This window comes from Saxophila tyrrhenica (assembly GCF_035928015.1).
Source record: "Saxophila tyrrhenica strain CCFEE 5935 chromosome Unknown scaffold_4, whole genome shotgun sequence".
Lineage (NCBI taxonomy): Eukaryota > Fungi > Ascomycota > Dothideomycetes > Mycosphaerellales > Extremaceae > Saxophila > Saxophila tyrrhenica.
The window spans coordinates 1,541,776-1,565,137 of record NW_027041736.1 but is presented as its reverse complement, the minus strand read 5'-3'; the positions used below and the strand labels follow the sequence as shown (position 1 = coordinate 1,565,137).

Here is a 23,362-nt window from a genome sequence, read left to right as displayed (position 1 = left end):
CAGAGGTGAGGTCTGCGGAGAGTGGAGCAACGGTGCCGTCGATGGATCCTTGAGCACCCCAGGGCCCCCACCCCCTCGGAAATAGCACCCCCACCCTCCTGACGCCATTGCCGCTATGCCCTCCCGACTCCCGCCCTGGCCGCGCCGAGCCGTGTCAGAGTGGTGTTCTTCGAGCTCCTCCCTTCCTCCATGATCCACGTTGTGATAAGAGCCAGCCAAAGCCTCGCACCGCCGGAAGACTTCCGCAGACGCTGGGCAAATATGATTCGCTTGATGAATTGCACCCTCCAGCATGAATCCTCTTCGGCACTCGATATAAATAAATGGGAGCTGTGGGAGTCAGCTCGATCCTTTGCCAGTGCCGTATCAGCACGCAAAATGGCCCACTTCCACCACAATTGATAAGGTAGCTTTCTGCGAACTTATCCTACGGAACGAGAGGGTGCCGAACAAGGACGCTGATAAAATCATTCGGAAGCCAGACAACGACGCTACTGCATACGATAATCCAGATCACGAGTTTCAATAAGCTTCAACGGATTCACAGCTGTTTCCACGGAAGCAGGCAATGCAGTGAAGCAAGATCGCAATCAACTGGCTGGTCGTGCAATCAAATGACTGGTTTGGATGAACGCGATGGATCCTTCTCAGACCTCTCAAGGTAGGACAGGAGTAGGTCCCATGCATACCGAAAGAGATACTGCCCCCACTCGGTCATCCCCAGTACCGCAAACGATTGACGTAGGAGGTCGACGATTGCATACCGCCTGGCTGCAGCAAGAGTTACTTCGAAACGCTCCGGCGGTACGAGAGAATGTTATCGCCGCTCTGGCCAAAATGCCTTTCATCAAGCAGTTCAATAAGGAGATGGTGCTGGGCACTGCGCCAGCATACACTCACGCACCACCTCTTAAACTGTTCCCCCAGCTACCACTAACACCGCACGCCCAGCCTGACGTACCACCATTTCATTATGAGAATGTTGGCGAAGAGACCGACATCCGACTCCTGCGTATCTTACCCGCACGTGATGGCGACACCAATTTGATCGAGTGCGAGATGCAAGGCTTCAAGAAATCCGACATTCCCAGCTACGACTGCCTTTCGTACAGCTGGGGCGAGGACAGAGCGTCGGAGTTCACGATCATCGTCAACGGCGCTGACGAGATTGCAGATGTCTCCGGAGATTGGTGATGTCTTTGCGCAGCTTCTGAAATGGGTGAGTAGCAGACGCTCATGACAGAGCGCGGGTTCATCGGTCTGGGTCCAAAAGGTAGTGTTCCTGACGATTAGGTACATGTGGTGAAAGGCTCCCGGGTGCCGTTAGTGATTCGCCATCTACTCGACCGCAACAACTTTGTTGGTGAAGCGTACGTGCATGGAATCATGGGCGGAGAGGCCTGGTGCACTCATCTTACGCTGATCGGGAACCAAAGTAAGGCAGCCTCAGGAAACCGGGCCAATATCGTTGGGTAGACCTCGCGTTGGGCTCAGGAGATCTTTGAGGCTGCGTCCAGGGTTTCCTCCATAAACCAAGGTCTGGCAGTGGCTCGGGAGCCATCATATCTCGTACCCGCTTTTTTGTCTCTTCGCTACACTCTAGGATGGGATTGTCCTCTCCGTCACAGAACTCGGCGAACCGTTCTACGAGCCACGCGAGCCCGCCGGGGATATATTGCAGTCCAACAAGACCTCCTCTCTCATTGAGAATAGAGCGCAATACATCTTCAGCCTTCTCCACTCTGTTCTCTGTTAGGATAGCCCTCCACTCTGGCGTCAGGTGTCCAAACTGTTTTTCTATTTCCTCAACGGTCAGCCAAGCACCTATGCCTCTTTCAACATAGACAAAGAGCTGGATGTCGCCCGTGTGGAAGTCGAAGTGACACGTCAAGCGAAGATTCCAGAACTTGACTCCTGGGCGGCATTCCTGGCCTCCGTAGCCACTGAGCACTAGAAGTTGGAGGCGGCGAATGCTGTCGTTGCCAATTGATGCAGCCCAGCGGTATGCGAGCGCACGGTTTCCATTTTTCTTGTAGAGGTCGGCCGCAAATATACTGCCACCATAGAAGACGTCCAGAGTCTCGTCCCTTATCTGCTTGTTGACTCTGCAGAGTGGTGGTTCAGATGTGTGGTTGCGCTCGATCATAGTGCCGTAGGGGGAGGCTCGTGTCACCGCTGCGAGCGGTTGATGCAGAGCATAAAACCAAACCTCGTCGCGGAGCTCGCGTGGCAGATCGAGCAAACCTTTGGGCAGATGGGAAGCCATGGTGGGGAAGCCTCGTCTGTGTTGGCAAACCTGATATTCGTCGCGACCGGCAAGCGTATATACACTCGCACTGACGTTCCGAAGAGAAGAACAATTTGAGGACTTCAGGTGCTTTTACAAAAGAGGCACAACGCGGAATACCGTGGAGGACCGAGAAGCACGATGAAGCACGAAGGAACGGAGTTTTGAAGGCAACCATGCTCAATAATACCCGCCGTGATCGATGATGTTCCACCGCTTCCCTCGCTAAGATAGTCGGAAATCTGGTCTCGGAGCTCTCGATCAAGACCTAGCAAGCCTTTGGGCAACCGGGTCGTGAACATTCTGGCGGGGCGAGTGTTAGGTTCAACAGCGAATCGTCAGGCACTGGATCTTCTTTGGTACGTGATATTTCGAAGAAGAGCAGGAAGAAGTCTTATATCCATGTGCCGGCGCAGCAGAACCTCCTTTGCACGACGGGACCATGCATACTCCACCTGCGCCCTCCCCTTCCATCCCTACATCTGCGCGACGACGCCCGTGCATTGTACACCTGTATACCTCCGGCGACTTCTCAAGCCCGGGAATGAACATCACCTAGAGCAGCAGGGCTTCCGGTGACGCCGACTCCTCTAGCTATCATTATCATCGAGACCGCTATCGTACCGTTTCAAAGGATTATTCCAATCTTTGCAGACGACATCAAAACGCTCCATAAGTATAGTGAGCCCTTCAGCGCTCCGCTCAACTCCACGAATAAAAGCGGTCTCGATCTCGCGCCTGAAGAACTCCTCTGCAGCCAGTCGTACGCCTTTCCTAACACGTTCGCGATGTGGCTGCTTGGTGTCTGCCGCCTTGTACGCGGAGATCGTCAGGCTACCGTCCTGTAGGTCGAAGAACCCGTTAATCTCAATTTTGCCACAGTGGCACGGCGCGATACGCATGACGATGTTGGTGAGAATTAGATGGCGCAGGTTTTGGATGTTGGAAGGACCGATAGCACGCAGCCATGCCACGCTTGATGGATCCCCGACGTGCAAATGGAACGTATTGCAGTTGTAGAACATCGGAAGACACTCATGGCGCATCTGCTGATTGACGCGGCAGATTGCAGGCTGTTGGGGTTGTTGGCAGGTCTCGCTCGATGGTGTGTTCCAGGCTGGGTTGTATAGAGTGTACTTCCAGATCTCGTCCGGAATCTCGCGAGGTAGGCCAGACATTCCTGCCGGCCGTTCGATGGCGGCCATAGACTTTATGTTAAGGGGTGGTTGCATGTGACTAAACGGCGGAGAGTAGGAGTGATTTGGGGCGGATCTCATGAAGTAGCATAGGGAGTTGCAGAAGTGATGAAGGACGTGCATTTACTTACATATGTGTTTACCTGGTGGATGTAAGGTAGACGGCATGTAGAGGCATTCGTTGTCAAGGAGGAAGAGACGAAGCTGCTGCGACTCGCATCAAGGCACTTGTGAAGACCAGCCCCACCTTTTCATCCCAACAAGGCAGGAGCGAGACCTCGAACAAATCTTCTGTGACAGCTCTCACTCGCACTGCCACTTCCTACACCCACCCGCAATCACAACAATGGCAGACTCCGATTCCGATTCCTCTCTCAGCGACACAACCGACCTCGCTACTAACGTCCTGCTCGGCTATGCCTCCAAAGACCCCACCATAGACGACTTCAGCCAGCTCGGCGGACAACCAGTACGCCATGATCACCCACTTGCGCCGTGAGAGTAATGCTAAGAGAAGGCTAGACATGGCTTGACAAATCTTATACCCCCGATGGTCGACTAGCGAAATGCAAAGTCTGTAACAGCGTCCTGTGTCTACTTCTACAATTGAATGGAGATTTACCGGAGCGCTTTCCAGGGCATGAGAGGAAGGTCTATGTGTTTGGGTGCAGGAGGAAGGCGTGTAGGCGCAAGGAGGGGAGTGTGAGGGCGATCAGGGCGGAGAGGAGGTATGAGATGGCTACGGATGGTGAAAGAGAGACGAGGAACGGGGAGAGGGCAGAGGAAAAGAAGGTGAATCTGGGAGAGACCTTATTTGGTGCTAAAGCGCCTACAGCTGCGCAGAGTAATCCGTTCGCTTCTGGACCTTCTACGGGGCCAGCAAATCCCTTCGCGGCAAAAACAGCAGCTCCGGCGTCAAATCCTTCTCCAGGTCAGGAGCCTGCTTCATCAGCGACAGCAACAGACAACCTGGCCGAAAGCTTCGCACAGAAAGCTCGTATCTCCTCCGACTCGCGTCCCGCCGCACCCACTCCACCACCTAGCACACCGGAACGCTGGCCCGAAGACCCCAAACCCTACACTCGCTACCATCTCGACGCCGACACAGAATACCTCGACCCAACCTTCGGAGCCGACGACGTGCCTTCCAACGCGCGCGTCGAAACGAACGGCGAAGGGAGCTCCAGCAGTGCTGCCGAAGACAAAGCGCTCTTCGAAAGCACAATGGACAAGACCTTCCAACGTTTCGCGGACCGACTGTCGCAGAATCCAGAGCAGGTGCTTCGATATGAATTTGGGGGCCAGCCGTTGCTCTATGCGAGGACCGATACGGTGGGCAAGATGCTTGCGCCTGCTGCTGAGGGTGGAAGGATCCAGACGTCTGGAGCGACATTCGCTAGCTCATTGAAAGTCCCTCGGTGTGGGAACTGCGGCGCTGGTAGGGTTTTTGAGTTGCAGCTTACGCCGCATATGATTGCTGACCTGGAGGCGGATGACCCGGCAATCGATGGGATGGAGTGGGGCACCATCATCGTCGGCGCGTGTGGCGAAGACTGTCAGGAGAAGGAGAAGACGGTGGGCGAAGTTGGGTATCTGGAGGAATGGGTCGGCGTTCAGTGGGAGGAGGTTGCCGATCATCGTGCGAGGAGATAGGAGAGGAGCGAAGACCGCGACGCCGAGTCGACCTGCGCGAATCACTGTTTTCGACCTTCGCCGCGATTGTAGTCGAACATAGCTGTCCACGTATCGCACAAGGCCTGAAGGGCAGATATATCGTCACCACACCTTCCACCAAGGCCTATTCCGCGCCTCTTCATCTCTCAACTTCGCATAATGCGCCTCCAACTCCTGATCCTTCAGTTTCCTCCTCTCCTCCTTCTGCCTCTCCTTTGCTTGCTCCCGCGCCTGCTTCTCCAGCTGGTTCTTGTTCATTATCTCCACCGCCCTGATCATTCCATCCCGCTCCGCCTGCCGCTTGTACAGACAATACTGATACATGATCCCGCTGCCGAAACAGGTCCCGAAGACTGCCCAGTTGCAAGCACTGAATACGCCAGCACGAAACATGAAACGCAGACCTCCAAGCGCGAAGCCAGAGCCTAGGCCCGTCATGCCAGCATCTCGCACACAGGGTCGCTTGGGCAGTTCTGCAAAATCGGAGAAGGTGATGCCATTCTGGAAGGCGTTGCCTATGCTGACTTCAGGCGCCTTACCGCCGGCGGTGTTCTGCGTGCCGCCGGAGAGCAGGTTGGCTCCTTGAGGCGGGTTGATGTCCTTTGACGGGTCCTGCCATTGCTGGCCAGCGAAAGGCTTGTTTTCGGGGTGTGCTGTCAGACCTTCTTTGGTGATTGGGACGCCATCATCTGTGGTAGCAGTCTTGGGCGACTGTCGCGTATCGTCTGCCATGGTGAGGTTGGAAGAGATGGAAGTGAGAGGCCAATGGAAGATGTCACTGCACTTTCCCGGGATCTGCGCCGGCTCGGTCCTTCTGATGCCGACGGATCGGAGCTAGTGGAGCTAAACGCGTCGACCGCGAAGGCGCGTAAAGCACCTCGACTCCAGATAAACTCATGTCCACCAACCCCGCCACGGCCTTGTCTCTTTGAATGAATGTACAACGACGTGTCAACGAAGCAATGATACGATAGACATAATTACACTGGCCAGCGAGGCCACCATACCACCGCAATGCCCGTCCGCAGGGACCAAGGGTCGCGTTTCAGCAAGAAGCCCGGCCAGCTCTACGACAAGACACGCAAAGTCAAGACGATCGGGACTGGAGATGTACGCTCTTCGGAAGCAACTTCACAAAATGAGAAGATCGAAGCCACGCGCCTGGGGAACAAGATCGATGACCAGCAAGGTTTCGAGCGATTCGAAGCGGGCAAGAAGCGCGTGGGATGGCTTTGCAACATGCACAGTACCGCGCTCGAGGACTCCAAGGTCCCTGGTGGACGAGCGGCGGTGGACTTCTACTTCATAGGCGACGATGGCGAGACGTTCAAGGCGAGCGTAGAGTACGATCCGTACTTCCTGATCGCGGTCAAGAAGGGCAAGGAAGCAGAGGTGGAAGAGTGGGTGAGGAGAGGGTTCGAAGCGCTCGTGAAGACGGTGGAGAGGGTCGAGAAGGAGGATCTCAAGATGCCAAATCATCTACTGGGATACCGGAGGACCTTTTTGAAGCTGGTCTTTGCCAACGTGAACGACCTGCTGGCTGTACGGAGGGAGATCTCGCCTGTTGCGGCCAAGAACAAGTCGAAGATGAGTGCCATGGACGCATATGCTGAGGTCGCGAGCGCCAACGCGGGCTTCGACATGTTTGATGAAGACAACGAGATTGAAACACGACGGACGACGATTGCCGACGCCAGCGACAACATTGTCGATATACGAGAGTACGATGTTCCCTATCACGTACGGGTGGCTATAGATCTCGACATCCGGATAGGAAAGTGGTACACCGTCGAAGCGAAGCACGGCCACATCAAGCTCAGTTGCATCGAAGAACGATTGACCCGCGCAGACCCAGTCGTCATGGCTTTCGACATTGAGACCACGAAGATGCCTCTGAAGTTTCCAGATGCATCCTTCGACCAGATCATGATGATATCGTACATGATCGATGGTCAAGGATTCTTGATCACCAACCGCGAGATCGTCAGCGAGGATATTCAGGATTTCGAGTACACCCCCAAACCAGAGTTCGAAGGCCCGTTTCTTATCTTCAACGAGCCGAATGAGGAAGCACTCATTGAACGCTTCTTTGCATGCATCAAGGAAGCACGGCCAACGATCATTTCAACTTACAACGGAGACTTCTTCGACTGGCCATTTGTTGAAGCCCGAGCTAGTGTCCACGGCATCGACATGTACCGGGAGATTGGGTTCCGGAAGAACGCCGAAGACATCTACCAGTCTACGCATTGCGCACACATGGATGCCTTTGCGTGGGTGAACCGAGATTCGTACCTCCCGCAAGGTAGCCGTGGCTTGAAGGCTGTAACGGTGGCCAAGCTGGGCTACGATCCGGACGAGCTGGATCCGGAGCTGATGACACCGTACGCCTCTGAACGACCGCAGACACTAGCAGAATACTCTGTTTCGGATGCTGTGGCGACATACTACCTGTACATGAAGTATGTACATCCGTTCATCTTCTCGCTATGTACGATCATTCCATTGGGTCCGGACGATGTGCTGCGGAAAGGCACCGGTACGCTGTGCGAGACGCTGCTCATGGTAGAGGCATATCAGAAGGAGATCGTGCTTCCCAACAAGCATGTACAGCCGCGAGAAGCCTTCTGGGAGGGCCATCTGCTGGACTCGGAGACATATGTCGGTGGCCACGTTGAGAGTATTGAAGCCGGTGTGTTTCGAAGCGACATACCAAACAACTTCGCGATTGACACAACCGCGATCGACGAGCTCGTAGACGATCTTGATGCCGCCCTAAAGTTTGTGATTACCGTGGAGGAGAAGAAGTCGATGGATGACATCGACAACTACGACGAAGTGAAAGCGCAAATTGTCGACCGATTGCTGCAATTAAAGACCACGCCAAACAGGAGCGAGAAACCTTCGATCTACCATTTGGACGTTGCCTCCATGTACCCCAACATCATGACAACGAACCGGCTGCAACCGGACAGCATGATTGACGAGTCTGACTGCGCAGCCTGTGACTTCAACCGGCCTGGCAAGACCTGTGACCGCCGCATGCCATGGTCGTGGCGAGGAGAGTTCTTGCCGGCCAAGCGAGACGAATACAACATGATTCGGCACGCACTCGAGAACGAGACCTTCCCTGGACGTGGACCGAACAGCCTTCCGCGCGCTTTTCAAGATTTGTCGCTGGATGAGCAGTCGGGAATGGTGAAGAAGCGCCTGACTGACTACAGCAAGAAGATCTACCACAAAATCCACGATGCGCGGACCATGGAGCGGGAAGCAATCATCTGCCAGCGAGAGAACCCTTTCTACGTTAACACCGTGAGGGACTTTCGAGATCGACGGTATGACTTCAAGGGCAAGCAGAAGGTTTGGAAGGGCAAGACGTCGGAACTGGAGAAGGCTGGTGCGGCGGCCGGCGAGATTGAGGAGGCGAAGAAGATGATTGTGCTTTTCGACTCGCTTCAGCTGGCGCACAAGGTCATTCTGAACTCGTTCTACGGCTATGTCATGCGGAAGGGTTCAAGATGGTACTCCTTGGAGATGGCTGGCGTGACGTGCCTTACTGGTGCACGCATCATCCAAATGGCGAGACAGCTGGTTGAGCGCATTGGCCGGCCCTTGGAGCTGGACACAGACGGTATCTGGTGTATCCTTCCCGCTACCTTCCCGGAGAACTTCGCCTTCAAGATGAAGAACGGAAAGAAGCTGACGATATCTTACCCCTGCGTGATGCTGAACCACCTCGTCCACCGCAAGTTCACCAACCACCAGTACCAGACTCTCAAGGACCCATTGACGTACAAATACGAAACGCACAGCGACAACACCATCTTCTTTGAAGTCGACGGCCCCTACAAAGCCATGATCCTGCCCACTTCAAAGGAAGAAGACAAGAATCTGAAGAAACGCTACGCAGTCTTCAACAACGACGGCTCTTTGGCCGAGCTGAAAGGCTTCGAGATCAAGCGGCGAGGCGAGCTCAAGCTCATCAAAATCTTCCAGCAGCAGATCTTCAAGTTCTTCCTTGAAGGGTCGACGCTGGCGGAGACGTATGGCGCGGTTGCGAAGGTGGCGAATAAGTGGCTCGATGTGCTGCACTCGCATGGTTCGACGCTGGCGGATGAGGAGTTGATTGATCTCATTTGCGAGAACAAGAGTATGACGAAGACGCTGGAGGAGTACGGGACGCAGAAGTCAACGCCTATTACCACAGCCAAGCGATTGGCGGAGTTCTTGGGCGAGCAGATGGTCAAGGATAAAGGATTGAACTGCAAGTTCATTATCTCTTCTCGACCGAAGAACGCACCTGTCACCGAGCGAGCCATCCCTGTTGCCATCTTTTCAGCAGAGGAGTCCGTGAAGCGCTTCTACCTGCGCAAATGGCTGCGAGAGGATCCTGGTGATATGGATCCTCGGACTGTCATCGACTGGAACTACTACCTGGAACGTCTGGGCTCAGTGATCCAGAAGCTCATCACCATCCCTGCCGCGCTGCAGAAAGTCACCAACCCCGTCCCCCGCGTGCCTCACCCCGACTGGCTGGCACGTCGGATACGGAACAAGGACGACAAGTTCCAGCAGAAGAAGATGACGGACATGTTCTCGAAGCAACCTCTCGGCGAGATCAGTGCGAACGAAGCAAGCGGCCGAGGAGCGCCATCCGGTGATCTTGAAGACTTCGGCGCAACGCCCATGTCGAAGCTGAAAAATGCCACAGCAGCAAGGATCCTGGGCGCGCAGAAGCGGAAGGCTGCTGAGCAGGAAGCTACAGCGCCAGTGGACCCGTACGACAGTCTGCCGAAGAAGATGCCTTCGATCACTGAAGACTATAAGGGCTGGCTGCAATATCAGAAGAAGAAGTGGAAGATCCAGAAACAATCTCGTAGACGACGACGGCAGCTGTTCGGTGACAAGCGGCTCGATGCAACCGACTCCATTGGCACGTTCTTCCGTGCGCAGGCCGAGATGGTGTACACGGCCGACTGGCAGGTGCTGCAGCTTCGGGAGACGGATACGCCTGGACAGGTGCAAGCGTTCGTGCTAATCGACAAGAAGATACATCAGCTGAAAGTCGTCGTGCCGCGGCAGGTCTTCCTCAATCTAAAAGAGAACGAGCTCCCCGATGTCACTGTCGACGGCGTCAGCGCTGAGAAAGTGATCAACTACACGCTCCCGAACGGACACCCGTCGACGCATCTTTTCAAGCTCACGATGAGCGAGCAAGTGTACGTCAAAGAAACTGAGAAGCTGTCGATGCTGTTCAACCACAGCAGCGTGGAGGGCGTGTACGAGAAGCAAGTACCGCTTAACGTTCGAGCAATGCTGGAACTTGGCTGCGTCTGCACCTTTGACGAAAGTCAGCGTGGTGTTCTTGGGAAGGGGCTAGAGCAGGGTTTCGATCTCTCAACTCTGCGGACTGTGCCGGCGAAGCAGCCGTATATGAGTACCGCGTCGCTGGGGTATCTGGCTTTGTATCACATCAATGCTGGGGAGAAGCAGATCTACTGCCTCATCTCGTCAGGTAAAGCAGAGGCGAAGATCATTGTCCTCAATCGCGCGAGAAGCGAACAGGGGATGCCGAACGTCGACCGCATTTACCAGGACGCCCTGCAAAGAAAGCTCGAAGAGACGGGCGGCGAGCCGTGGCAGAACGTACTCGAGTACCAAGAGTCGCTGCACTTCCGGACGGTACAAGTGACGACACAGCGGCGCGCATTCCAGGAGCTCGGCGATGAAGTCAAGAAGATCCAGAAAGAGGATTCGCGGCCTACGATGCTGGTCGTCCAGTCGCCAAATGCGCAGATGTTGATGCACGATCTGCCTGCTCTGCAGAACTTCCCGGTGTTGAAGCTGACGCCGGATGAGAACGATAAGCAGCTGCCACCGCTCGGCTGGCAGTCGTTCGTGGCGAAGAGGCTAGTGAGCCATTTCCTCGATCTCGGGCTGTGGGTTCAGCATCTGCTTGAGTTCTCGAGATACGGTAATGTCCCGCTCTGCAATCTGGAGCGAGACGATCCACGGTTCTTGATCGATATCGCGTACGCTCGACGACTGCAGAAGGAGCGAGTGGTTCTGTGGTGGTCACAAGATGCGCGGCCAGATCATGCTGATCACCAGAAGGACGATATTCTCGGCGCCATGGAGACGATCGAGATGCCTGCGGTCAATAATCCAGGCACCTATTCTTCGGTGTGCATTGATCTGAGTGTCAAGAATCTGGCGATCAACACTATTTTATCAGCTGCGGTGCTGAACGATGCTGAGGGTAGCGATCCGATCGGCATCTCTGGCGCCGGTGCGCAGGAGGATGCTCTAGATGACACGTCGCAGAATTTCCACTCCGAGAACTCCTTCGCTACCGCTGGCATTGGGGCGTTGCGGGAGATGGTCCGTGGATGGTGGCAAGAAGCCTGCACTGGCGCTGCTGGGACAGGCACGATGGCGGATGTGCTCGTCCAACATCTCGTCAGATGGGTGGAAAGCCCGAGCTCGCATCTCTTCGACAGGAACCTGCACTACTACGTTCAGATGATGTCGCGCAAGGCGTTCCAGCAGCTAATGTCGGAGTTCAGACGAGTCGGATCCCACGTCGTCTTCGCGAACGCCGGTCGCTTGCTGCTGCAGACTTCGAAAGCTGAGGTCGGCAATGCCTACGCATACAGCCAGTACATCCTCAAGACCATCAGCACGAAGCCGGCGTTCCACTTCCTCGACCTGGCCATCACGGAGTACTGGGATTATCTGGTGTGGTATGATGAGTTCAACTACGGTGGCAAAGGCTGCGTTGAAGTTGTTGAGGCGGAAAACCAGAACCTGGATACCATTATGCATTGGCAGATCGCTACGTTCCTCCCACCGATCATTCAACCGAACTTCAACGACTGGATCGTCGAGTACATCACCCTGATGCATGAGCGAAAGCGTCCGGCTGGTCTCGTGAACGGTACACCGCGGCCGACACAACTGCCCATCCATGCCTCCCTCTTCAACTCCGAGAAGGACGACCAGACGACCCCGGGCAACGTCCTCGCCAAATCCTTCTCCCGCCCCTTGCAAAAGCAGATCGCCGCTCTCGTCAAACGTCAGCGCACAGAGTCCATGCATGAAGATCTAGCTCAGGACTGGCAGTTTCCCAGCATGCCCGGCTCGCATCTCAATCCGCAAAACCCTGCATTGGAATTGGTGAAGAGCATCATGCAAGTGCTCAGCCTCGACAAGACCATCACGCTCGAAGCCCGTCTGCTCCGCAAAGAACTGCTACACCTCTTCGAGATCCGCGAATTCAGCCCCGAAGGCGCCTTCTCCAACCCCAGCACGAGCCTCTGCCTACGCCAGCTCAGTTGCCAGGAATGCTGCGTGCCAAAAGACATCGATCTATGCCGGGACAGCGAACTCCTCGCCACCACCCCACCCGTTCTAGCGCCCGAATGCGACAACTGCGGCGCTACATTCGACCGCCTGAGGATCGAAGAGCGCTTGCTGGGCGATGTGCAGAAGCTGGGCGTGCAGTGGATGACGCAGGATGTCAAGTGCAAGAAGTGCGCGCGGATACGGATGAATGAGTTTATGGAGCACTGTGGTTGTGCGGGAGAGTGGGTGGGGACGATGAGGAAGGAGGAGATGGTGAGGGGGTTAAGGGTGCATGGGCGAGTGGCGGAGTTTTATGGGTTGAAGATGCTTGGGGGGTTTGTTGAAGGGATGGTGGGAGCATTATAAGAGAGGAAGGGAAGCGATGGCGTTCGGCGTTCAAAAGACGGGATCTTGAAGATAGGGGTTTTGCTTGCGGCTGGATAAAGAATTGTATCTCGATCACATGAAAGTGACGTTGCTGAACAACCTCCTGAAACACGTGCCTTACGCAGGGTTGACGAACTAGCGCCGCAAGCGGTCAAGCGTCAAACCCCACAGTGCGGTGACGTCGGTGCCTTCCGAAGCTCAAGTTATTTGCTGCGACTTCAATGTTCTAGATTCTTGTCTTCCTCCTAACTTTTGAACTACCACTTCTCAACCACAACACCCCTAACACCACCGCACACCATGTCTTCCTCCAACGCGCCCACCGCACCCACCCTGATCAACCTCCCTCCTCCGCCCTCCGAGGGTGGCACACCAGATGTCCCGTAAGCTCACCCACTGCCAATCTCCACACAAAGACTCCCTGCTTACCACCCTCAGCTCCCGCAGCGGCACGCCCAACTCCGCTACCACCTCCATGTCTGAGCTCAGCACCGTAGCAATCAAAGACGGCCACCGCGGCCACCTCCCCCACCACGGCCACAGCCACATGAACCCCACCTCTGTCGAGGACGCCCAACGCGCCGACCGCATCTCCCGCCTCGCCGGCCTCGAGCGCGTCGCCACCGCTCGCAACCCGGCCCCTCCCTCTAGCGCAGGCGGCAACCTCACACCCGGCGCCGCGGCTCCACCCTTGCAAGCGCAGCAACAGCAGTATACCTCCAACCCACCGCAATCCTACTTCGACGCTACAGGTAACCCGGCGATCGGCAGGGAGCGCAGCACCGTCGGCTCCGCGTCCGCGACGGGTAGCGTGGGTGCGAGAACGACGTGGGCGGGCAGCGAAGCGGGCGATGCGGACAAGATGAGCGAGAGCCAGGATATGGACATGGATACCTCGTCTGTCGGCGGGATGAGCGAGGAAGGAACAGGCTCGTTGGTAGGGTTTGGAGAGGGAGCGCGCACGCCAGCACGGCAGAGTACGGTGGGCAGTCCGAGCGCGGCGAAGGGGTTGGCGACACCGACGCCTGCTACCCCGGGCGGGAGCAGGGACGCGAAGATGATTGATGGGATGACGTATGATCGTGGGGTTGTGGATACGACGGCTGGAAGGCAGCAGGGGGCAGAGGAGGCGGAGAGGATTGTGAGGGAGAACATGAATACCACGTCCGCGGATCGCATGAGGGGCCATGGGCCGGGGGAGCTGGGGAAGTTTGAGTTTGAGAAGTGAAGGAATGCTGCTAGATGAAATGGTGGATGATGGATGAGTGATGGTTGATGAGAATGCATTGCTTGCTTCGTTGATAGATCACGTACGAGCTGCAGGCCAGCTTGCCAGCGACGGGCGTTGCTTGGGCGTTGCGATGAGTCAAAAAGCGGGAGCGAGACAGCATTGTTGAGGTCTTCACGTACCTGGCCTCTATTTGAGATGGAGAAGTTTAGCTAGCTAGAACCAAATCCACGTCTGACATCTCTGCCACCACAGCTACACCCTCAAATCCACAACCTCGAACCTTAACCCCTGCCCTTCAACCACATGCCCCTTCCCCCCGGCATCCGTATACAACCTCGTCTCCTCGTGCGGATGAAACAGCCCCTTCCGCTCACACCGCAACACATGTCCCAAACCCGGCGGATCCGTCAACCGAAAGATCCCCCAGTCCGGGTTATGCCGTGGCGCGCAGACGATCGCTATCGCCTCTGGAAGCATAACCTGATACCCGGAACTCGTATGTAAATCCCTACTACTCAAGAAGCAGGACTGGCTCGGATGCGTGTGTATCCAGCCGCACACCAGCAGGTTATGCGAATCAGCGTAGTCGAAGAGCGCATTATCCCCCGCCTCCGTCGTGTCGCACGTATCGGAGGTGGAGTGCTGGTCCGGGATGATGAGGTGTGTGATGATCAGCGCGTTGGAGATCAGCGTGCCGCAGAGGATGCCGCAGGTTTCGAGGTTGGCGAGCGTGTTGGCGTGGGCGAGGTTGAGGAAGGTGGTGCGGAGGGAGGGGGGGAGGAGGAGCGGGCGCAGAGGGGTGCCGGATTCGGTGGTGGCGGTGGATTTGAATGTAGTTTTTGAAGGGCGGGTTGGTATTGGTGGGGGTGGTGGGGACTGGTTGTTCGGTGTGCGGTCGAGGGGGTGTTTGGCCGGACGGGAGGGTGGTGGGAGTTGTTGTCCTGGTTGGAGGGATGGCATGTCCCAGTACATGGCTCCCTCTTTGGTAGGTACAGATGGGTAGTGGTATGAAGACGTCGGCTCCCTTTGCTGTTGCGGTGCAGTCGACCGGCTTTGCCTTTGGCTTGGGTGCTGCAGCATATGACCAGCTAGCCGCACGCCTTCTCCCACCGCTCCCAGCCCAGAACCATCGTCTCGATACGATTGAACGCGAGCTCCATCATCCTCAACGACACCTTGTCTCCGCTCAGCGACTGTCGCAGGAGAAACACCAGCCCTCCGTGTGGCTTGCTTCGTAGCATCCCTTCGCCTGATCTCCTGGTGGGCCAGATCGACAGCGAGCTGTCGATGCTCGTTGGCGTCCAGCGCTTGGCCTCTTTCGTCATCATACGCTCCACCATCAGCTCCAACAGACAGTCTGCCGAACTCATCGTTTGCCACCCTCTCCTGCTGATCACTCAGTCTCTCCGCTTCAACTCGTTGCCTTTCAGCATTCCGCCTTTCAATAGCTTGGACGTAGCGCTCGTGATCACGTTTGATCTTCGGCTTCCATTGCTCGAGTTTCTTCAAATTCTCCTCAACAATCCTGCCGTTGGCGACAATTCCTGCCTTGAGCTGGGGATCCTTGTACTCCGGGTGTTGCGGGAACTTGACAATCACGAGGTTTGCATGGCGGTACAGGAACAAGTATGCTCTTTGAATATCGCCGTCTTGTTCACATATCCGAGCCTCAGTGAGAAGTAATTTGGCAGACCGTAGCCAGGCTTTGAGGGGGCGTTCGGAGATGAATTCATAGTCCAGGGCTTGCTTGACGATCTCCTCAACACCGAGGGGTCGTGAAGAAGTCGTGCTGTATCTTGGAACTGCCATGGGTACTTTCCACCGGGAGATGGAGTGTTGTGCTAATGGTATCTACCAGATAGATGTCTTCGCTATTCAGAGATCCACGAAGCCATGGCGTTACCGGTTCATCGACCTAGGCCATGTGCTATCGCTCCGTCGGTGTCGTATAGCCTCACGGGTTAGACCAGAGGGTTGTTCGCGTTGCAAACGAGGCATGTTGGGCTGATATAGGTCGTTAGAATAAGCGTTGCCTGACTCGAAAGCGCATGCCTTGCGCGCCAAGCAGCGATGGCTCCAGGAAGTCGCGACCTGCACTTCCGAGCACTTGCCATCAAGACCGACACCTTTAACTTGACTTCATCTCATCAACGCCCATCACTTTACTTCAGAAAGACGGAAGCTGATGAGAGCGTCCCACCGGCTGGCCTCCGTCAAGCAAAAGCCACTCGCCAAGTCACTATCCAAAGTCCTCGCTGGAACCCCCAAGACGAGACCGTCCCTAAAAGGGGAGAAGTCATCGGTCAGCAGCAGACGCATCGACATTGTCAGCGAGCAACTCTGCGGTATGCCCTGTCCTTTCGAGAAACCTTGCATCTATCAACTGACGCATGTGTATATACAGAGGATGTCATCAGCTATCTCGCACCAACCCTAGAGCAGCACAAAGGCTGTACCATCATCGACTTCGAGCCCGGAGCATGCCTCTTCTCATCCCATTTGCATCGTCACCTCAAACCGAAGAAGCACATCCTGGTAGAACCCGACCAGAAGTACTTTGAGCCATTCGTCAAGCCTCTGCTGAAGCGGAAGGGCTCACGTTATGTCCACTCTACCCTGACCAGCGCAACTCACCCTGCACTAAGATGGGATCATGGTACCCGGATCCAGCTGGATCCACAGCTCCTGCCAGAGAGAAAGCCACTGCCCGACGGTGATGAAAGACTGATGAAGTTCGATCCGAGCCTCCTGATCATTGGCAATCTAGCTCGGCGAGGTAACCAGCGCAGAGTCTTTGTCAACGATCGGACTTTCGAGCTGCAAAGGCTGGTTCTGTTTGCAATGGCCAAAGATTTGCTGTCCAAGTCTGGATTCTTCGAGGCTGGCCTTGTCCGTATGCTTTGGTGGCTGCCAGATCTGGCGAAGCCATCAGCCATGTCCGCGAACTTGCCCAACAACAGATCGTCATTCAACGTCGGGCTCGACACTGCTTTCACCACCTCCGAGGTGTCAGGTGTGAAGCCGATGAGCTCACTGCTTGATACACACTACAACAAGCAGGCGAGGCGACTCGAGGAGCTTGATGTCCTGATGGCCCAGCAAACCGCATTAAGGGCGAAGTCAACCACTTCCACACCGGAACGCTCCGTGAAGAGGAGACTACCAAAGGCAGACAGGTTCACGAAAGAGATGAAGAAACGCGCTGCGGAATTGCTCTCGCCGTTAGATTCTCTTGCCGAGACATCGGAAGATCTCAGCACCAAGATCGATACCGTCTCGGCACGTCTCACGGAGATCTCGAAATGGGCCGGCACGTTCAGGGTGGCCAAGACCCGCGACGAAGACGTGATAAGATCCGCTCTCCAGACCCTGCAGTTTCCTCAGTGCAACTCCCTCGATGCGATACACCATAACATGAACACAAAGTCTGAAGACGAGTTCGCCAACGCCCGAATGATCGCGACCGTGGATCTCGGTCTTCGAATCATCCATCTCGAAGCCAGCGTAAAGGAGGTCGAAGACCGCGGTGTCACCAAGGAAGAGGAAGTCAAGAAACTCCAAACGCGCATTCTCGCCATCAACAAGCAGTTCAGAAAGCTGATCCAGAAGGGGGGAGAAAGACTCATGAATGACGTGTCGCGTCTGTTAGAAGACCAGATGGCCTGCTTCTCCCCGACGACCCTCCTCTCGTGGGACAACCGCTCCTACGAACCCCTTCAAGCCTCGCAGACCGACTTCTACCCCGAAACCGAAGTCGCCCTCCTCGACATGATGCCCAAGAGCGTCGACCTCTCCGTGCCCGACCTCGCAGACAGCGTCGAGAGCACCAAAGTCTTCGCCCAGCTCATCACCAGTCTGCTCCTGAACAAGAAACAGCCCCTCCCCATGGCTCTGGAGCGCATCGCCGTCAACGCGGGCAAAGACCTCGTCCCGCAGGTCCCCGCCATAACGGACGCGCGGAAAGGTGGACGTCTCGATCCGAGGAATGTGAGAGCCAGGATGTTGACGACAGAGATGCTGGAGGGGTTGGTGAAGGCGTGGTTCGAGTGGCCGTTTCGCCCACAGTCGTGGCAGCTTTCGCTTGCGACGGGGGAGGCGGAGACGGTGGAGCAGGCGAGGGAGATTGATGGGGAGGGCGAGAGCGGGGAGGAGGGAGATGAAGAGCGTGAGGCGTGAGAACAGCGTGCGCTCTCTTGCTTCTATTCAAAGGGTCGTATATCGTGCGTCCAACGTAACTCGTCACTTGCAAATAAAGTCCTTTCATCCCCCTTGCTTCCCCTCTCAAGCTCACCCCTCCCCCTCAGCAACAGCAAACCTCACGACCCTCTCCTTCACCTCACCCCCCACCACCTCCCCCTCGCTTCCCTTTACCCCTCTCCTCCGCTCACTCCTCCTCTGCCGCGCCTCCCTCGCCTCCCGCGCCTTCCACTCACTAACCTGCTGCCGTCGCCTCTGCTGCCTCACAAAAGCCATCGCGGGGGTAGGACGGAACCCGATCCCGTTTATGCCTTCCCCGTCGTCGTCGGAGTTGGTCCTGTCGAGGAGGTGGCCGGTGATTTCGTCGTCGTGCCAGGTTAGTTCGCTGGATGTTGGGGGTGAAGGTGGGGGTGGGAAGATGGTTGTGGAGGGGCAGGAAGTGGTGAAGTCGCCGGAGCTGGGGTCTGAGTCTTCGTCTGCCTGTTGTGGTGGTAACGACGACGGAAGAGGTGGGCTGGAGGGACGGGCGCGGCAGTCGGGCGTCTCGGCCACTACAGCAGCTGCTTCATTCCCATCTCTATCCGCTTCGCTGCTTGACGTCGCTTGGCGCGCAGGAGGCGTAGACATTAACCCCCCATCTCCACCCCCAAACCCCTTCCTAGCCTCCTTCGTCCGCTTAAGGCGTTTCCTCGCCACCCCTTCCCCATCTCCATCTCCATCGACAACCTCCCATGGCAGCACAGGTCGCGAAGCCCTTAAGTCGAGACCGGAGAGTTTGTTCGCCACTTTAGTCCTCGGACTATTTGGTGCAGCGTCCTCGTTAGTCAATTTCTGTCCGTTAAGTTTCGGTTCATGTTGTGTGTCGATCTGGAGCGCTGTAGTGGAATTGCTGCGTTTGCGCTTGGGCGAGGGGTCCGGTGGCGTGGGGCTGGAGGAGGGGTCGTGGGGGGTTGGGGTGCGGTAGGGGGGGTTGTAGTGTGGGTTCAAGATCATTTTGTCGGTTGCTCTGGTGGTCTGCGAGTACGTTGGTGGTGTTGATGTTTATACTGTCACTGATGTCGTTGAAGTTGGGTTGGTGGGGTCGTGGTGGGACAGAGCGATTGCGGTTCGCACGGACCAGTTTGCGACTGAAAGGAAGCCACCACTCTTTGACGAAGAGACAACAGCATGAGGGAATGAGAAGTTCGAAACTGCGGTCGCAAGTTTGCTATCAGGGATCATGTGAGGGGCGTCGGCACGGAAGTCTGTTTCAGTTTCAGAGGGATATCACATGCACAAACATTCTACCTCGCATTGCGCCATGCCATGCACACGCACGCGTACCACCACCTGCAAACCTCCTTCATCGCCTTCGTACGTCAGTAGTACGCCTTGAAGACATGCGTACTGAGTCCATCTCCACCTGTCCTCTACTCCCCCTCTAAGCAAAACCGCCACGCCGCATACGAGCAACCAGCATCCCCTCAAGCCCATCTGTCACCGAGTCGTTTCTCATAGAACACTACCCGAAGAACGCCCTTACAGTCCTCTGCGCATCCGGCGTCAAGCCCGCCAACAACGCATTAGCATCCAGCCCCGCCATCTCGACCAGTCTCCTCGCCGCGCCAACAGTCTGCTGCGCCATATTGCCCTGCAGCGTCTCGGCTTCCAGCGCTTGCGCGACGTACGTGAAGCACGCGGCGGCTTTGTTCATGACGGCGGAGTTTTGGCTGTCATCATACGTCAGCATTCGCTCGCGGGTAAGAGAGGGGCTGGGAGGGGAAAGACGTACTCCTGAATCAACTGCCCCATGAACGCATACGCATACGGCGCCGCTTCTTCGTCGTTGACGACCGGCAGCGTATCGATCCATGCCGCAATCACGTCCTGCACATTCTGCACCTTCCCGCCATTGAAATGCAGAATCTTCGCAATACTCGCGCACGCGTTCTCCGTCGCAAACGCATCGTCCTCGCTCCGCGCGTTCGGGCGCTGCGTGACTTGGAACAGAATCGGTAAGCTGTGATTCGCAAACTCCCCCCACGCTTCACCACCCTTCTGCGCAGCGACGCCCACACCATAGCAAGCCGCTTGGCGGTTCGCAGGGGCGTCGTCGCGCATGCCGTCGATGAGGGGCTGGACGATGTGGCCTTGGTAGTTCCAGGACGTTGGGCCGCAGAACTCGAGGACGTCGTCGAAGATGCAGAGGGCCCATTGGCGCTGCGTGGGGTCCGGGTTGGTGATGAAGAGGTCGTAGTAGCTGAGGAGGCGCTCCCAGTGGGGCAGGAAGGACTGGCCTTGCTGCTTGAAGATGGTGTGGAAGGCTTTGTTCATGTCGGAGAGCAGGGTCTGGTCGTCTTCGATGGCGAACTCTTCCTCTTCGCCTGCTTCCTCGCCGTCTTCGCGCTCCTGGGCGTTGTCCAGGCGTTCTTTCACGCGGGTCTGGTAGTCTTTGAGCACGCTTTCCGCGGAGGTGATGAAGGTCGTCATATGCTCGTTCGATAGGCTGTCCTTGCCGGAAACTTCAACAGACTCGTAGAAGCATTGGTACATCTCCGCGAGTGTCTCGATCGCTGGCTCGGTTTCTAGCACTTCCAGCACTTTGCCGATAGTGCTCTGCCAGAGCTGCATGTACTGCGGCGAGTTCAGGCCATGTCGCATTTTCGAAGAGTTGAGGAGCTGTGGAACGGCCTTTGCAGAGGCGACCCGCACCGGATCGTGGAAGAAGAAGGCCAGACCAGGAAGTGCAACCTTGTCCATGATCTCCTCCACGTAGTCGGCAAAGCCAGCCTCGAGGTTTTGAGCGTAGACAGTGATGAGCTCCACAGCCATGAATTTGTCATCGAGAGTGCTGGTCTTGATGCCGATGTACTTGCCCTTGAGCGGTACGAGCTCCCAGCCTTCTTCTGCCTCGATCTGCGCGACGTTCTCTTCGTTGTCGAGTAGTTGGATGTCGGCCTTGGCCTGCGCCAGCTTCATCAAAGGCGGCATGACGGCAGGTAAGTAAGGAACGAAGTCTTGGCCGAGTACCCTGCACATCCTGCCCCAGCAGTGCAGCAAGTAGCTCTCTTGCGGATCATCGTCATCAACAATGGTAGATTGGACACTACCCAGAGTCTGCACAAGCGTGAGTGCGTCTTGGCCCATCTTCTCCTTGCCCACCGCAAGTGCGATGAGCGTCGCGCACTCCATGGCCTTAGCTCGCAGCAATCTCAGGTCTCGCTCGTTTGGCTGCTGGAGCACGTTGAATAAGAGCGGCATAAGCTGGCCGTACCACTTCCCGAAAGTGCTCTCTGCTGAATCTGCGACTGTTGCAATCGTGCTGAGAGCCTGCTCCTGCACAAATCGCTTCGGGTTCTGCAGAAGCTGCATCAGATGCTCGAGCAGAGTGTCAAGGTACGGTTCAAGAATCTCCTTCTCGGCTTCTTCGCAGAAGTTGACCAGTGCTGCTGCAGCGTGAGACTGCACTCGTGGCTCTGGTGCGGCAAGAACCGGTATGAGCGCAGGTAGGACGATCTGATGGTATTTCGTCTGCATCGTGCCCTTGAAGTCCGTGCTCATTTGTCCAAGCGCATTGCATCCAGCCCATCGCACACGAGGATGAGCTTCGCGGAGAGCTGGCACCACCAAATCTAGGACCTTGTCGAGCTCACCCTCCATCAGTTCCTGGCAGCCTTCTGAAATCGCGGAGATGGCCATCAATGCTGCATGTCTATCGCGCCACGACCCGGATGCAATCATCCTCGGGAGCCACGTAAAGGTAGGCGGAAGGATGATAGATCCGCCCAGCTTATTCGCCAGCCTATCCATCGTCTGCTCGCCGGCAACATGATTCGAATCACTCTCGTCGAAGTCCATATCTTCTTGAGCATTCCACTCCTCGGCATCGTCATCGTCTGCTCCCACATCTGTCATGAGCGAAAGACACTGCGTGACCATATCATTAGTATAGCCAGGGTCCTTCTTGCACATGGTCGGGTTGTAGTCCGCAAAAGTCGCCATCAGTTCCAGCGCGTTCTGCCGTGCTTGGTCCTCCAGCTCCTTGTCCTGAATCATGCTGATGCATAGTGTGACAAGCTGGGAGAAGACACCCTTGAACATCTTCGATGCCACTTCTGCCAGCTCGATGATAGCTAGTAGCGCCTTTGATAGTAGCTCTGAGTTCTGTGATTCCTTCAGAGGGACTAGAGTGTTAAGGATGTCTGGAATCAGGGCGTAATACTTTGGTTGCGACTTCTTGGTCAAGGAGCCAAAGAAGGACGCGAACGCAGCCATTGTTGCCATCCGCACGTCCGGGCTGTCGTCCTTGATGCCCTTCTCGAACACACCGTACGCGACAGTCTCGTGCTGCCTCTCGATGATGCCAGGTGTTGTCTCCAATATCCTGAACGCCGATTCTCGCATCGCAGCGTCTGGCGACTGGCTTGCGGCGAACAGCGCCTGGAGCAAGTCGGGCCAGGTATCTCGTGTGCCGTCTGGGTTAAGGACCGTCTCGTCCGTGTACTGCCTCGCAATCTCGGCCACCGCGTCCGCGATCTTGTTCCGTACCGGCGCCTTCTGCTCGTTGGCATGGCTTATGAGGAGTTTCGACCTGATCTCTGTTCGAGGCGCGTGACTGAGATGCAGGAATGTTTCCTTGTTTTCACCGGTCGCCGGGTCCTTGCCTGTTCTTGTCGCTATCCGCCTGAACAGCACGGCGGCGAACGAGCGAGTCTGTCGCGACTGTTAGCCGTTGTGAACATCAATCTTCACGTGCTTCCAACTCACCCCATCGTCGACAGCCCCGTGCATCTGCTCGCCCAGCCCCACCAACAGCATATCCGGTCGCTTCTGCACCCATTCTGTATTTAGCTGCTCCTCGGCCGTACTCCTCACACTGTTGTCTGTAGACTGCAGCCCTCCCAGCAACTGCTCCAGCGCAGTGTGCACCTCTGGGGGTAGCACGGACATGGTCGTCGAGTTTGTGTGGGGAAATTATTCTGCAGGTCGAGGAAGGGAGGTTGTTGGTCCTCAGCGCATGTGCTTTGGCTATGCGCACGTGACGCTGATTCGCAGACGGTTTCG

At 56.2% G+C, this 23,362-nt stretch overlaps 11 protein-coding genes across 11 annotated transcripts; 5 read left to right on the top strand and 6 right to left on the bottom strand.

Annotated features, from left to right (window-relative positions):
* Positions 1-837: 837 nt before the first annotated feature.
* LTR77_003298 (uncharacterized protein) lies at positions 838-1,194 on the top strand (the record flags this gene model as incomplete). Its single annotated transcript, XM_064800555.1, has 1 exon — positions 838-1,194. The coding sequence occupies one exon, from the start codon at positions 838-840 to the stop codon at positions 1,192-1,194; it is 357 nt and encodes a 118-aa protein (XP_064661894.1).
* A 252-nt stretch (positions 1,195-1,446) lies between these two features.
* LTR77_003297 (uncharacterized protein) lies at positions 1,447-2,266 on the bottom strand (the record flags this gene model as incomplete). The annotated part of the gene is made up of 2 exons (XM_064800554.1): positions 1,447-1,539; positions 1,574-2,266. The coding sequence occupies 2 exons, from the start codon at positions 2,264-2,266 to the stop codon at positions 1,447-1,449; spliced, it is 786 nt and encodes a 261-aa protein (XP_064661893.1).
* A 611-nt stretch (positions 2,267-2,877) lies between these two features.
* On the bottom strand, positions 2,878-3,465 carry LTR77_003296 (uncharacterized protein; the record flags this gene model as incomplete). Its single annotated transcript, XM_064800553.1, has 1 exon — positions 2,878-3,465. One exon carries the CDS (start codon positions 3,463-3,465, stop codon positions 2,878-2,880), a length of 588 nt encoding a protein of 195 aa, XP_064661892.1.
* Positions 3,466-3,829: 364 nt separating this feature from the next.
* Positions 3,830-5,136, top strand: LTR77_003295 (uncharacterized protein; the record flags this gene model as incomplete). Its single annotated transcript, XM_064800552.1, has 2 exons — positions 3,830-3,952; positions 4,006-5,136. 2 exons carry the CDS (start codon positions 3,830-3,832, stop codon positions 5,134-5,136), a joined length of 1,254 nt encoding a protein of 417 aa, XP_064661891.1.
* Positions 5,137-5,177: 41 nt separating this feature from the next.
* On the bottom strand, positions 5,178-5,889 carry LTR77_003294 (uncharacterized protein; the record flags this gene model as incomplete). Its single annotated transcript, XM_064800551.1, has 2 exons — positions 5,178-5,240; positions 5,269-5,889. 2 exons carry the CDS (start codon positions 5,887-5,889, stop codon positions 5,178-5,180), a joined length of 684 nt encoding a protein of 227 aa, XP_064661890.1.
* A 282-nt stretch (positions 5,890-6,171) lies between these two features.
* POL2 (DNA polymerase epsilon catalytic subunit) lies at positions 6,172-12,870 on the top strand (the record flags this gene model as incomplete). Its single annotated transcript, XM_064800550.1, has 1 exon — positions 6,172-12,870. One exon carries the CDS (start codon positions 6,172-6,174, stop codon positions 12,868-12,870), a length of 6,699 nt encoding a protein of 2,232 aa, XP_064661889.1.
* Positions 12,871-13,191: 321 nt separating this feature from the next.
* LTR77_003292 (uncharacterized protein) lies at positions 13,192-14,119 on the top strand (the record flags this gene model as incomplete). The annotated part of the gene is made up of 2 exons (XM_064800549.1): positions 13,192-13,274; positions 13,330-14,119. 2 exons carry the CDS (start codon positions 13,192-13,194, stop codon positions 14,117-14,119), a joined length of 873 nt encoding a protein of 290 aa, XP_064661888.1.
* A 255-nt stretch (positions 14,120-14,374) lies between these two features.
* LTR77_003291 (uncharacterized protein) lies at positions 14,375-15,931 on the bottom strand (the record flags this gene model as incomplete). Its single annotated transcript, XM_064800548.1, has 1 exon — positions 14,375-15,931. One exon carries the CDS (start codon positions 15,929-15,931, stop codon positions 14,375-14,377), a length of 1,557 nt encoding a protein of 518 aa, XP_064661887.1.
* Positions 15,932-16,307: 376 nt separating this feature from the next.
* Positions 16,308-18,298, top strand: LTR77_003290 (uncharacterized protein; the record flags this gene model as incomplete). Its single annotated transcript, XM_064800547.1, has 2 exons — positions 16,308-16,467; positions 16,527-18,298. The coding sequence occupies 2 exons, from the start codon at positions 16,308-16,310 to the stop codon at positions 18,296-18,298; spliced, it is 1,932 nt and encodes a 643-aa protein (XP_064661886.1).
* A 111-nt stretch (positions 18,299-18,409) lies between these two features.
* On the bottom strand, positions 18,410-19,312 carry LTR77_003289 (uncharacterized protein; the record flags this gene model as incomplete). Its single annotated transcript, XM_064800546.1, has 1 exon — positions 18,410-19,312. One exon carries the CDS (start codon positions 19,310-19,312, stop codon positions 18,410-18,412), a length of 903 nt encoding a protein of 300 aa, XP_064661885.1.
* Positions 19,313-19,820: 508 nt separating this feature from the next.
* PSE1 (importin subunit beta-3) lies at positions 19,821-23,248 on the bottom strand (the record flags this gene model as incomplete). The annotated part of the gene is made up of 3 exons (XM_064800545.1): positions 19,821-20,070; positions 20,091-23,011; positions 23,066-23,248. The coding sequence occupies 3 exons, from the start codon at positions 23,246-23,248 to the stop codon at positions 19,821-19,823; spliced, it is 3,354 nt and encodes a 1,117-aa protein (XP_064661884.1).
* Positions 23,249-23,362: the final 114 nt, after the last annotated feature.